Genomic DNA, 12,841 nt, shown 5'->3' with positions numbered 1-12,841 from the left:
CCAAGCACTCTGCCAGTAAAAATGGGCTCCTGGGTGCTGCCTGTGGTCCTCATGAACTCCATTTTTAATTGCAATGGCCTCCTGCAATCCTCTGCCAGCGGAAACGGATGCATCTCTCCTGAATTCCATTTTTACTGACAGAGGCACCGTGGGACAGTCCTTTTCTGTTTCCAGTGCGGCCTTTCAGCCATGTCTAAGCACCCCATAGACCAAATCCAGCCCCCAGACCACCCCTGACTCATTCATGTCCAACCGTAGGTTGCCTGTTATGCTGTTCCCCAAATCTTAAATAGTTGCTTGAGTCCTGCCAGATTATAATAATCAGTATGACAAAAGAGAAGTGTTATTTAATGCATGAGAAACTAATTCATTAATTATAGTTTATCTGGATACTTGAAGAACCTCTGCAAATAGGTTTTGCAAAACTGAAAACAATAGGCTGAACTACAACTCTCCTCTTCTCATACAGTAGCATATTTTTTATGTTCTGCTTTGTTTTTAACTGAGGGAGCATTGAAATCTCCACACGAGGTTAAAATGGTATAACCCATCTTCCCATTTCAGTAATGTGTCATATGGAGGTAGGTTAAGATCTGAAGGTGCAGAAAGCAGGATAAAGGTCAGTTACAGTTTGGTAGTGCCAAAAATATTAATTTGTACCTTCTTTATTTATACAATGTATACTGCTCAAAAAAATAAAGGGAACACTCAAATGACACATCCTAGATCTGAATGAATGAAATATTCTCATTGAATACTTTGTTCTGTTCAAAATTGAATGTGCTGACAACAAAATGAAATTGATTGTCAATCAGTATTGCTTCCTAAGTGGACAGTTTGATTTCACAGAAGTTTGATTTACTCGGAGTTATATTGTGTTGTTTAAGTGTTCCCTTTATTTTTTTCCGAGCAGTGTATATTCATACATGTGTGAATATATGAATAAGGTTAGGAGTTAGGAGGTTGCTATCATAAATTTTACCTCCTGTTTTATCAAAAGTAAATTAAACACATTCATAATTAGGTTGCTCCCAAGTAGGACCTCAGGTTTAGTCTAGTAATTCCACTTCATGTTGAAAATAGACCTTGCAATATGCATTGAAGGACGTATCTATTTCTGCACCTTCAGATCTTAATCTACCTCCATATGACACATTACTGAAATGGAAAGATGGGTTACACCATTTTAACCTCGTGTGGAGATTTGATTTAAAATTTCATTATATAGGCTGTTGTTTTAGTAGAACAAGATAATATTGCAAGTAGCTGATCCTGCCTAACAATAGGTTTCTGCACTTTTTATCTGATGTAGTGTTTGGGACTAGGTACTTGCACATTATATTGGTTTTGTGGGCTCAGCATTAATTACAGTACCAGTAGATTTCTTGGTGAATTAAGTGTTGATTTTAACTTATAAAATCAATATAGCTTGGGACTTGGATACTTGCAGAATAAAATACTTCATATGGAGTTTATTGATCCAGTGTGCACACCCCGGGTATAATCTTAAAGGGACGGAGTAGGATTTCAATACTTCTAAGATGGTTGAAAGGTTCACCATAGTCTGTGGGATTGATCTTTGCTGAGCAGTCTAAAACAGTAAAGCGGGATGGAATCCCCCCCCCCCCCATCCAGATTCCATTGCAGATCATCTCATGATGTTTCTGATACTTGCCCAGACCTGAATTTTGACTGAAAGGCATCAGATAATCCAATTTGTTTTGGAAATTTTGCAGTTGAAGTACCATCACAACCTTCCCCAGAATTGGGAGATTTGAAAACAGATAATAGTTTTCTAACACAGCAAAATCAAGGGAAGGCTTCTTCATAAGCAAGTGTCTTTTTTCAAGGAGAATAATATTAATCCTTCACCAACCTTGGCTTTACCTCTCTGACACAGCTGATAGTCCCTTCTTCCTGAAGGGACCATGTCAGGCAGGAATTTCCATTCACACGTGGGAGAATTGATACTCTCCACTTCCCCAGAGTTCACAGAATGAAACAAACTATAGATAATATTGCAAGATGATTATCTCTATTGATTGTCCTTTTGGCATCTTAACTTTTGAGCAAGTTTAATTTTATTGGCAAAATATTCTGAGCTTGTGGGCAGTTTTCCCCCAAGTCTTGCTACACAAAAGCAAGTGGGTCAACAAGACTGCTGGGAACCCAGCCTTCCAGCACAATAAAGACAAATAAGAATACTTCACCACACTTATCACTATAGCATAGACGCAAATATATTGACCTTGTACCAGATTTGTTTAAGCCCACTTCTGTCTTTCTTCGCCACTGGTCCTGGTGTTTCATTTCCTAGAACTTCTTAGTAAATTACTGGGCACCTTGGAATGAATGAACAGGGAGAGAGAGCTCTCAGAAGCTATCTTGGTCAGTTGAAATCCATGCAAATACATTAAGTATTTAGGGATCTCCTTCTCTGCAGAATTTGTAGGTGATCTAGCCATGGCAAATACTACCAGTCCCATCTTCAAGCATAGATTACCAGCAGCTGCTCCAAGGTGAATACCGAATATGGGTGACTGCTCACATCTATCAGGCTCAGACACTTACGTTAATGCAATTATTTATTTATTTATTTATTTATTGGATTTGTATGCCACCCCTCTCCGAAGATTCAGAGAGAAATATTCTCAACTGTTTTCTTTATGTTGCCACTACATCATCTTCAACAAAAGTTTTTACCCTGTAAGCTACAGTTCAGTAGCATGGCAGTTTATTTATTTATTAGATTTGTATGCCGCCCCTCTCCGTAGACTCGGCGCGGCTAACAACAATAATGAAACAAATCTAATATTTAAAATAATTTTAAAAACCCTTATTTAAAAAACCAAACATACACACAAGCATACCATGCATAAATTGTATAGGCCTAGGGGGAAGGGAATATCTCAATTCCTCCATGCCTGACAACAGAGATGGGTTTTAAGGAGCTTATGAAAGGCGAGGAGGGTGGGGGCAATTCTGATCTCTGGGGGAAGTTGGTTCCAGAGGGTCGGGGCCGCCACAGAGAAGGCTCTTCCCCTGGGTCTTGCCAAACGATATTGTTTAGTCGACGGGACCCGGAGAAGGCCAACTCTGTGGGACCTAACTGGTCGCTGGGATATCATAGCATAGGAGATTCTGGCCAGGAGCAAGAGCAACTTCTAAAGGGCAAACTTTGAAGACAGGATGGTAAAGCTACTGACCGAATCCTATTTGTTTCCCAGACTTTGTGGGGCTAAGGGAATCCTCTCTGAAAAAAGTGAAATTGAGGTTTAGAGGTCAAAGATACATAAAAATAATTTTAAAAAGAGCTTGCGATGATTATGAAGAAGACGATTATGATATTTTACAATGGAAGATTCTATCCCACCTCCATTGTTCCTTTTTAAAATCTGTGAAGCTGTTTATCTCTTCCCTCAGTTGTAAATGCAGAGAAGAAGCGCCTTAGAAAACCAAGTAAGAGGCTTCTAGAATATGCGGAGGAATATGATCACATATTTGCATCAAAGAAGAAAAAAAAGTGTCAGGAATCATTTCAAAAGGTGGGTGATGAATCAAACTTGGAATTTATGAAAAATTGGGAAAATTTAATTTTTTTTCATGGCTAAAAATTAGAACTAGAATTCAGAATAGGAGTAAGCATATAGAGTGGGGGAGAAGTGATTTCTTCTTCTGACTATAGTTTTTGTTTAATGTGTGAATATACAGGTAGTCATTTGATGACTGTCTCATTTAGTGACCGTTCACAGGACAATAATGAAAAAAACACTTTACAACCAACCACACTTTACAAGTTTATAAAAGCTCACTCTTGGCTTCACTTAGTGATGGCTTCGCTGAATTGGTGGTCCCAGTTGCACTAAACAAGGACTATCTCTTGTAGGGATGAGGAAGGATGGATAGTAAATAACAAGTGACACAAACACCCCCAAATATTTGACTCCTCTTGTAATGGAGGGCTTTTTAAAAATATATATAATAAACAACTTCTATATCATGCTTGTTTCATACAAAGGAATAGTATATCACCAGTGATATTTGAGTATATCACCAGTCAGAAAATTATTCACAGAAGTATTATAGTAGTCAATCTATCTTGAATACCTCATGTTTAATATCTAAACTGGACAGATTACTGTAGTTCTTTAAATTATAATTAAGGATGAAAATACATTTGGTCATGAATTAATAATGAATTAGTTGATTTAATACCTCTGGTTTTTCCCCAATATGTAACTTTTTAAAATCATCATTAAAAACGGTAAAATAAACCAATTGTATTTTTTTTAATTATAAGTCTTATGTTTTTAAAGCACGTATTTTAAGGAATGTAGGGATTTGCTTCTGCAAATAGAATCACCATGATTAACCTTTTCCTTCATTCTTAGAAATGTATATTGGCTCTCCATGATCCAAAACCATCAATGTATTGCTTCCCTTATCCCCACTTAATGGTTATCATGGACAGAGAAGAAAGCCAGAGAAACAACCTAATGATACTGGATGATGGGTTGTAATTTATTGGGGGAAAGAAGGAATATTAGTTATGGAAGTGCTAAGTAATGGCAATACTGTGTCTTCGTTATTTCTTATTTTAATTTTAGGTTGTTATTGTTTTCTTTAAAGAAGAGTTTATTGTATACCTGCATAACTGTCTCCACCAGTAGAGCCAAAATGAAACATTACTTTCATTGACTGTTACCTAAAATATGCTGAAATATAGTCATTTTCTATGTAACTTTGCTCATATCAGTGATTCCTGCTCTGACCACTATTTCTTTATTGATCACTGCTAATAGGCAAGTTCTCTGGAGAAGTCTGAAACCAAACAGAAAAACAGCATTGAGAAACCAGCACATAGTAAACCTTTTGAGCAGAAGCCCTTGGATTTACTTTCACCCACTTCTTCATCAAAAGAATCTCCTCCCGTCCTTGAAGCCGAGCCTCCTCTGTCAGAGGAGCCTGATGTCCAGTCCAGGGAACCCAGTTTAGAAATGCCAGTTTTGACGTTATCTTCAGCGGATGTGTTGGAATCTGTTGCTGCTGCTCCCGATTCTCAATCACAGCCAGAAGAACCAATAGTGAATCCAGGTATTGAGATACGTTTCCTGTGTAACTTCCATTTGGAAACCTAAGATATTGCATGTAGTATTTATTGGTAGTATTTATTGGATGGACCTTGCCTTTCCACTCAGGCAAATATTAAATAGCATAATTTAAAAAAAACAACAGCTACAAAAACCCTGCCCCCACCCTAGGTTAAAATGAACTTTAAAACAGATACCAGAAACATTTAAAAATTAAGGGTTTTGAGAAAGAGAAACTGTTATAAATTGTGTACATTATTCTCTTGGAAGCATTCCACTTTGCAGTTTTATTTGTTCAGAAATGTTACTTATGTATATAATTCTGTCTTGCCTCAATGTTTATAAGCTGTTTAACATTGACAACATACATAAACACAATTTTCAGACTTGTAAGCTTATAAAGTAAAATGTCAGTTTATAAGAGGTTTTTTGTAATGTTTTGAGAATAACATTAACTACTGTGTGAACATTGCAAAACATTTTAATGAGAATATAGAATGCATTCTGTTTTATTGTTTCCAGGCATTTCTGTTCAATTAAGCATAAGAAAATCTTACATAGTACTCTTACATTTTCTAACTTGCTAATTAGATTAGTTACGGTAAAACAACCTGTAGTACTGTAGTACTCTTACATTTTTTAACTTGCTAGTTGGATTAGTTACGGTAAAACAACCTGTTAAGAAGATCATGAATCTAGCCAGATCTGGAATTTTTCATGTTTGACTTAGCTTTAGTTTTTCTTACACCTTGCCTTTTCCCAAGAGCCATCAATCCACAGATAAAGACCCTTTAGTAGTAGTAGTAGTAGTAGTAGTAGTAGTAGTAGTAGTAGTAGTGATAATCATAATCATAATAAATTATTAAGAACGTAAGAACATAAGAGCCATGCTGAATCAGGCCAAAGCCCATCGAGTCCAGCATTCTGTGTCACACAGTGGCCCACCAATTGTCCATGGGGATCTTGAGCAGAAAGAGAAGGCAAGACCCTTCCTTTCCCTTGACCCCCAACAAGTGGTACTCAAGGGAATCCTGCCTGCCTCAACCAACATAGAGGCGGCACTTGGACATCCGTTTCAATAACCATCTATATGCTTGGTATCCATGAATCCGTCTAATCCTGCCTTGAAGCTATCTAGGCTGACAGCTGTCATGACCTCTTCTGGAAGTGAATTCCATAAACCAATGACCCTCTGGGTGAAGAAATATTTCCCTTGATTTGTCCTCACTTTCTTACCTATGAGCTTTAGGGAGTGCCCCCTTGTCGTAGTATTGTGTGATAGAGAAAATAATTTTTCTCTATCCACCTTTTCTATCCCATGCCTAATTTTATACGCTTTGATCAAGTCACCCCTTAAATGCCATCTTTCAAGGCTGAAGAGACCAAAGCGTTGTAACCTGGTATCATAAGGGAAGTGCTCCATTTCCTTGATCATTCTTGTTGCCCTTTTTTTGCACCTTTTCCAGTTCCATTATATCCTTCTTGAGGTGCAGAGTCCAGAACTGTACACAGTACTCCAAGTGTGGTCTCACCATCGATTTGTACAGAGGCAATACAACGCTTGCTGACCTATTTTCAATTCCCTTCCTAATCATGCCAAGCATGGAATTTGCTTTTTTTACTGCTGCTCCGCACTATGTTGACATCTTCATTGAGCTTTATTATTAAAGCTCAATAATATATTTATTAATAATAATAATAATAATAATAATAATTTATTAGATTTGTATGCTACCCCTCTCTGAGGACTCATGGGTGTCAAACCTGTGGCACCACATTGCCATCATGTGATGTTTTGTGACATTTTCCTCATTCGTGGAGCTGGGGTGACATGGCCTGAATGTGACTCATCTGGCCCGCGGGCGGCCACTCCTGCTTTAGGTCGATAAAATAAGTGCTTAAGAGCCCAGTTTGCACTATATTAAGAGTATACAGGTTTACCACTATAAAGGAGGGTTCCCTAAACCTTTTGCCCTTGCAAATCATTTTAGCATAATCTTAATGTGCACAAGTCCCATAAACATCCAAACACCAAAATGAACACAAATTAACAATGAAAAAAATACAATGACATTTATTTACAATGAATTTATTATTGGAGTTTTCCCCCATTCAATCCTGTCCAATTCTGAGAGGCTACCTGACCCTGCAGCTTTTTGGCAAGGTTTTTCAGAAGTGGTTGGCCACTGCCTTTTTCCTAGGGCTGAGAGGAAGTGACTCTTCAAAGTCATACATGGTAGAAGAGAATTTACATCCAGTTCTCTGCAGCCCACATTAGCTGATTCATTGCTTGAACTGGACCTTGCTTAATAGCATTTTGCATACAAGTGGCTTGTATGAGTGGAAATACTGCCATTTTTACTTGTTTTAGATTTATAATAGAGAAACCAGAAGGCATGGGGAATTCAAGGAATTCATTCACCAGTAATTACCAGAGTTGCAGCTGCAGTTGAACAATTTGGGATATTTTATTTATTCTTGGTTTTTTTCCCTTCTGTTATGAACAAACTTAATAAATGATGCCATTGTTCTTAGTTGTTTGAGGCTGCTTTTTTTAATCCAGTGAAGTCACTGCTTTATATATACATTTTTCTTGTAGGAAGCGTTGAAAGTAAGCGCCAGCGGAAGCCAACAAAAAAGCTCTTAGAATCCAATGATTTGGATAAAACGTTTATACCAAAGAGAGAGTGGACCTCTATAAAGAAGGTAAGTTGATCTTTCTTTCGATTTAACAATAATTCTTAAAATATCATCATTTACTCTGAAAATTAGTTATTTCAAGACATGGTTATGTGACCAGACTAGGGGCTTCAATGGAACCAGAGAATTCTCTAGAGGGCTCCATTGTTAAGGAAATGTTTTTTATTCTCCTTCACTTAGGGTTTGTCTTTTTAGTTGTTACGATCTTTATTATTATTGTTTTTATACCTGGACTTGCTGTTTTTATATGTTCTGTTGTAAGCTATTGTGCATAACTCCCAGTTACCTTGTGCAGCTATATACAAGGGTCGCCCAGAAAGTAATGCACCATATTTTTTTTCCTTCAACAATTATTTGTTGAACACAATGAAACTTACACACAAGAAAAAATGATGTTTCTTCTACATTCCCCATTTTTCCACGTAATCTCCGTCCTGTTCCATGGCCTTCCTCCAGTGAGACACCAGGGTGTGTATGCCCTGTGGGTACCACTCCTTGTTCTGGTCACAAAGTCATTTCTGCACTATGCGAATCACCTTTTCATTATCCTCAAAATGCCTTCCGCAAATGGCATATATTTTATTAATGCATTGGATCTGAGAGGCAAAAAACCCCCATGTTAATATATTTCAGAAGATGATCTATAACATTCCCATTGCATATGCTTTAAAACGTGTATACACAGACAGAAGTTACATTATGACATGGTCATCTGAATTGTGAACAATTTGGTAAAGAAACCTAGATTAGAACTGAACTGCTTTGTGAATTGTGCGCACTCTTAGGAGGAGTCATTAATTGGGCATGCTTAATGAAATCTGAGCCCAGACGGGAGGGGTGAGGGTGGAAAAACCATCCCAGAAAGGACCATTCATAGTTTTCAGGTGAGTAAGGGAGGGGAGAGATACTTTTAGTATAGAGTTCTTGGTGCTCTCTGACCTTGGATGCTTGCTGGCAGAAATTACACACGCACACACACAATGGCAGAAATTACACACGTGTGCGTGCACGCACACACACACACAGAGCTAGACAGTAACTTTCCCTGTCAGTGTTGGTGGCGGTGCTGTTTTGTTTTTGGTAATGCCTTGATTAGACTGTTGTTTATTGCTTGTGTGTCTAAGTTGCTAGTTCCTTGATTAGGGTATTTTTACTGTTTGATTACCTGTTTGATTATCGGTCTGATGTTATTGCTGATATTAATCCCTGTTTATCTGGATATTGATTGGGGAGATATTTTGGCTTGAGTTTTCCTTTTAGTTTTTTAATTGTCTCCTTTGAATGGTGTGTAATATTGTTTATTTCTATGTGCCACTTGGCCGAATATCAAGCTTCCAGGAATTCCATCGTGTTTTTGGATTTACCTTGGTCTAGAATGCTGACAGTTTCCCTGTTGAAACCATTGTTGTGTCTGTATGTATGTTGTGAGATTAAGAACATTTATTATGTCTTCTTACTGCTAGTTGGTATTCGTGGATGCACTCTGCTAGTCTTCTGTCTATCTGTCCTGCATAGTGACTGTAACAGTTCTTTCATTGTGATGTTTTGTAAAAGTAGTCCTCGACTTACAACCCCAACTGTGATTGAAATCTCGGTCATTGAGCAGAGTAATCATTTATAGCCATGTGACTGAATTTTCTGACAGGCTGCAGAAATGGAGCTGGGATTTTCAGGGCTTGACCTTTCAATATTTAGGAAATTGATTATGTATTGCATATCCATGGCATCCCAGTGTCTAGCCCCACTTCTGCATCTTTTTCATTTAAAATAATTTGTAACTTATCAAGTAGAACTGCATTTTTAGACAAACTTAGTAAAAAGATATCTCCTTGTAGAACAATGTTTTTTTCATATTCTAAATTATCAATGGTACCTTATCCACAGTGTTCTGAGGCTGGTCCTTTGGATACTAAAATGCCTGAGTCTAATTCCACATCTCGGCTTTCAAATGCTGTTGAAGGTAAGAAGTGCTTACATAAGTAAATATCATTAAAGTGAGCCAGGGTTTGGGATTGCATTTTATTAATCCATCAGCTATGGTGAACGTAAGTATCATCTTATGAACCAGGTATAACCTAAGCCCAATTAAAAGAACTATATTTTTATCTTATTAGACTGAACTGATTTAAAATGAAATCTTGGCTCTACCTGGAATTCCTCAGGAACATTCTGAGGAATAATTCAGTAACATTCAAAAACATGAACAAAAACATGAACATATCAAGAACCCCTGGAGGGGTCTGTAATATGGTAAATGATTTAGCTTTACTAGATAAATGGTCAAAGCAATGGAAACTGCAGTTTAATGTTTCCAAATGGGGAAAAGGAATCCTCAATCTGAGTATTGCATTGGCAGTTCTGTGTTAGCAAAAACTTCAGAAGAGAAGGATTTAGGGGTAGTGATTTCTGACAGTCTCAAAATGGGTGAGCAGTGTGGTCGGGCAGTAGGAAAAGCAAGTAGGATGCTTGGCTGCATAGCTAGAGGTATAACAAGCAGGAAGAGAGAGATTGTGATCCCCTTATATAGAGCGCCGGTGAGACCACATTTGGAATACTGTGTTCAGTTCTGGAGAGCTCACCTACAAAAAGATATTGACAAAATTGAACGGGTCCAAAGACGGGCTACAAGAATGGTGGAAGGTCTTAAGCATAAAACGTATCAGGAAAGACTTAATGAACTCAATCTGTATAGTCTGGAGGACAGAAGGGAAAGGGGGGACATGATCGAAAAATTTAAATATGTTAAAGGGTTAAATAAGGTTCAGGAGGGAAGTGTTTTTAATAGGAAAGTGAACACAAGAACAAGGGGACACAATCTGAAGTTAGTTGGGGGAAAGATCAAAAGCAAAATGAGAAAATATTATTTTACTGAAAGAGTAGTAGATCCTTGGAACAAACTTCCAGCAGACGTGGTTGGTAAATCCACAGTAACTGAATTTAAACATGCCTGGGATAAACATATAACCATTGTAAGATAAAATACAGGAAATGGTATAAGGGCAGACTAGATGGACCATGAGGTCTTTTTCTGCCGTCAGTCTTCTATGTTTCTATATGAATAGAGAAGAAGGTTATGTGAGAATCAGAAGTCTCCTTTGACTTAATTTGAAGAGATTCAGCTCCAACTGGACCTCTTTTTTTGGTTATGTTCTAAAGGATGGATCATCCACAGTCAATTGAGGTGATTCTTTAATTTTGATACATAGAGATTCTTAAACTGCTGCATTTATCTAGACATAAATTGTCTGCATTAAAAATGAACATGCCCTACCAAGGAAGAAAAGGTAGGAAAAATATAATTCCACATTTGATTGATTATTTGCTTTCAAACAAAGAAGTGGTCAGGTATTCTCATGTTCTCTCTCCTTCCAGCAAGAATGGTAAGGAAAAGGGGAAAGATGATGGAAGGGCAGTTGCATTAAGAATGGAAGCAGGAAAAAGGGACATCAAAACAGTATGGCGATCATGGGGGAAAGAGGTTACCAGGCAGAGAAGAGAAGCCTGTTAAAAGAGTTAAATTTTCCAAGCAAGTAATGTGTACCAAGAAATGGCTGGTCTTCAAAGTCACATCTTTTCAGCAGCATCATTTGTAACATCTATCCATTTGCTTATTTAAAATACAGTGATACCTCGTCTTACGAACCCCTCGTCATACGAACTTTTTGAGATACGAACCCGGGATTTAAGATTTTTTTTGCCTCTTCTTCCGAATTATTTTCACCTTACGAACCCGCCGCTGCTGGGATGCCCCGCCTCCAGACTTCCGTTGCCAGCCGAAGCGCCCCTTTTTGCGATGCTGGGATTCCCCTGCTGGGATTCTCCTGCAGCATCGCAAAAACGCAGAAGTCTGAAGGTGGAGTTTCCCATGGAGGGGAGCCTCAGGGGGATCCCACCAGTGCGAAAACAGGGGCTTCGGCTGGCAAAAGGGGTGAATTTTGGGCTTGCATGCATTAATCGCTTTTCCATTGATTTCTATGGGAAACATTGTTTCGTCTTACAAACCTTTCATCTTACAAACCTCATCCTGGAACCAATTAAGTTCGTAAGACAAGGTTTCACTGTACTGTCCTATTGTTCTCTGTTTGAATACAAAGATCATTTTTTTAGGTAATTACTTGGACCCGACTAATTCACAGATAAATTATTTGTTGCACAGTGGTCCTACAGAATAAGTAGGGTGTGCAAATAGACACATTTTTTTCAAACCATTAGAATCAAAATATGGAATAAATGTACATTGTCATTACACTGTCTATATAGCCACTCAAGGGATATCAAAATTTGCAGAAGGTGCCCAAGATTGGATTATGCTAATCAGTTCTGAGGACCAGGGATGCCAGAATTGTATTGTGGGGAAGTTAATTCCATTCAGCTCCAAATGGGTGGTCTTCCTTGCTGCAGCTCCTGAAAAGGTTCCTGGGAAACAGAAGAAGAAAAAGCGGCAGCGACGCAACTTGGCAACAACTCCCTGTAAAAAAGAAAAGAGTGACAATACCCAGAAGGAAACGCCAAACACGGAGGTACTGCTAGGCTTCATAGGATGTGACTTTGCAATTTTGATTACTTTTCCATTGAGGAATAAATTTTTGTTATATTTATTTTATTTATTTATTTATTTATTAATCAGATTTGTATGCCGCCCCTCTCTGCAACATTATCAGAAGGGACATTTTAATAAATACTGTTTTGCCAACAAATATTTCCCTGTTAAACCAGGCACTCGCCTTAAAAGTCCTAATCATGTTCATTTTAAAGTTTATTGTTGAGACAATCAGATGACCAGGGTAAACTAGATTTTTTGGGGGTAATTTTATTCTGAAATTTGAGTGGTGTCTAATAACAATATCTGTTATTGTTCAGTCACCGAGTTACCGTATTTCTCAGAGTATAGGATGCACTGTTCCCCCCCCAAAGGTGGATGAAAATATAGGTGCATCATATAGACTGAATATGGCTGTTTTTGGCCTCCCAAGATCTCCATGGGTTGCATTTTTGCCTTCCGTGGCCACCAGAAGCACTCTGCAGGCCAAAAATGGACCATGTGGAGCAGT

General features: G+C 38.1%; 1 protein-coding gene across 9 annotated transcripts in view; it reads left to right on the top strand.

Moving 5' to 3' along the window:
* NSD1 (nuclear receptor binding SET domain protein 1) overlaps nucleotides 1–12,841 on the top strand; it is a 77,717-nt gene that overhangs the window by 39,263 nt on the left and 25,613 nt on the right. For all 9 annotated transcript variants that reach the window (XM_070738923.1, XM_070738922.1, XM_070738918.1 and 6 more), the window contains exons 6-10: nucleotides 3,424–3,545; nucleotides 4,803–5,094; nucleotides 7,690–7,796; nucleotides 9,675–9,750; nucleotides 12,192–12,310. In XM_070738923.1, the coding sequence (XP_070595024.1) occupies nucleotides 3,424–3,545; nucleotides 4,803–5,094; nucleotides 7,690–7,796; nucleotides 9,675–9,750; nucleotides 12,192–12,310 (716 nt within the window). The remainder of the gene's footprint in view (nucleotides 1–3,423; nucleotides 3,546–4,802; nucleotides 5,095–7,689; nucleotides 7,797–9,674; nucleotides 9,751–12,191; nucleotides 12,311–12,841) is intronic.

The sequence above is a fragment of the Erythrolamprus reginae genome, chromosome 2, assembly GCF_031021105.1.
Source record: "Erythrolamprus reginae isolate rEryReg1 chromosome 2, rEryReg1.hap1, whole genome shotgun sequence".
Classification (NCBI taxonomy): domain Eukaryota; kingdom Metazoa; phylum Chordata; class Lepidosauria; order Squamata; family Dipsadidae; genus Erythrolamprus; species Erythrolamprus reginae.
Note: the sequence above shows the minus strand (reverse complement) of the source record. Positions and strands in the feature narration are given on the sequence as shown.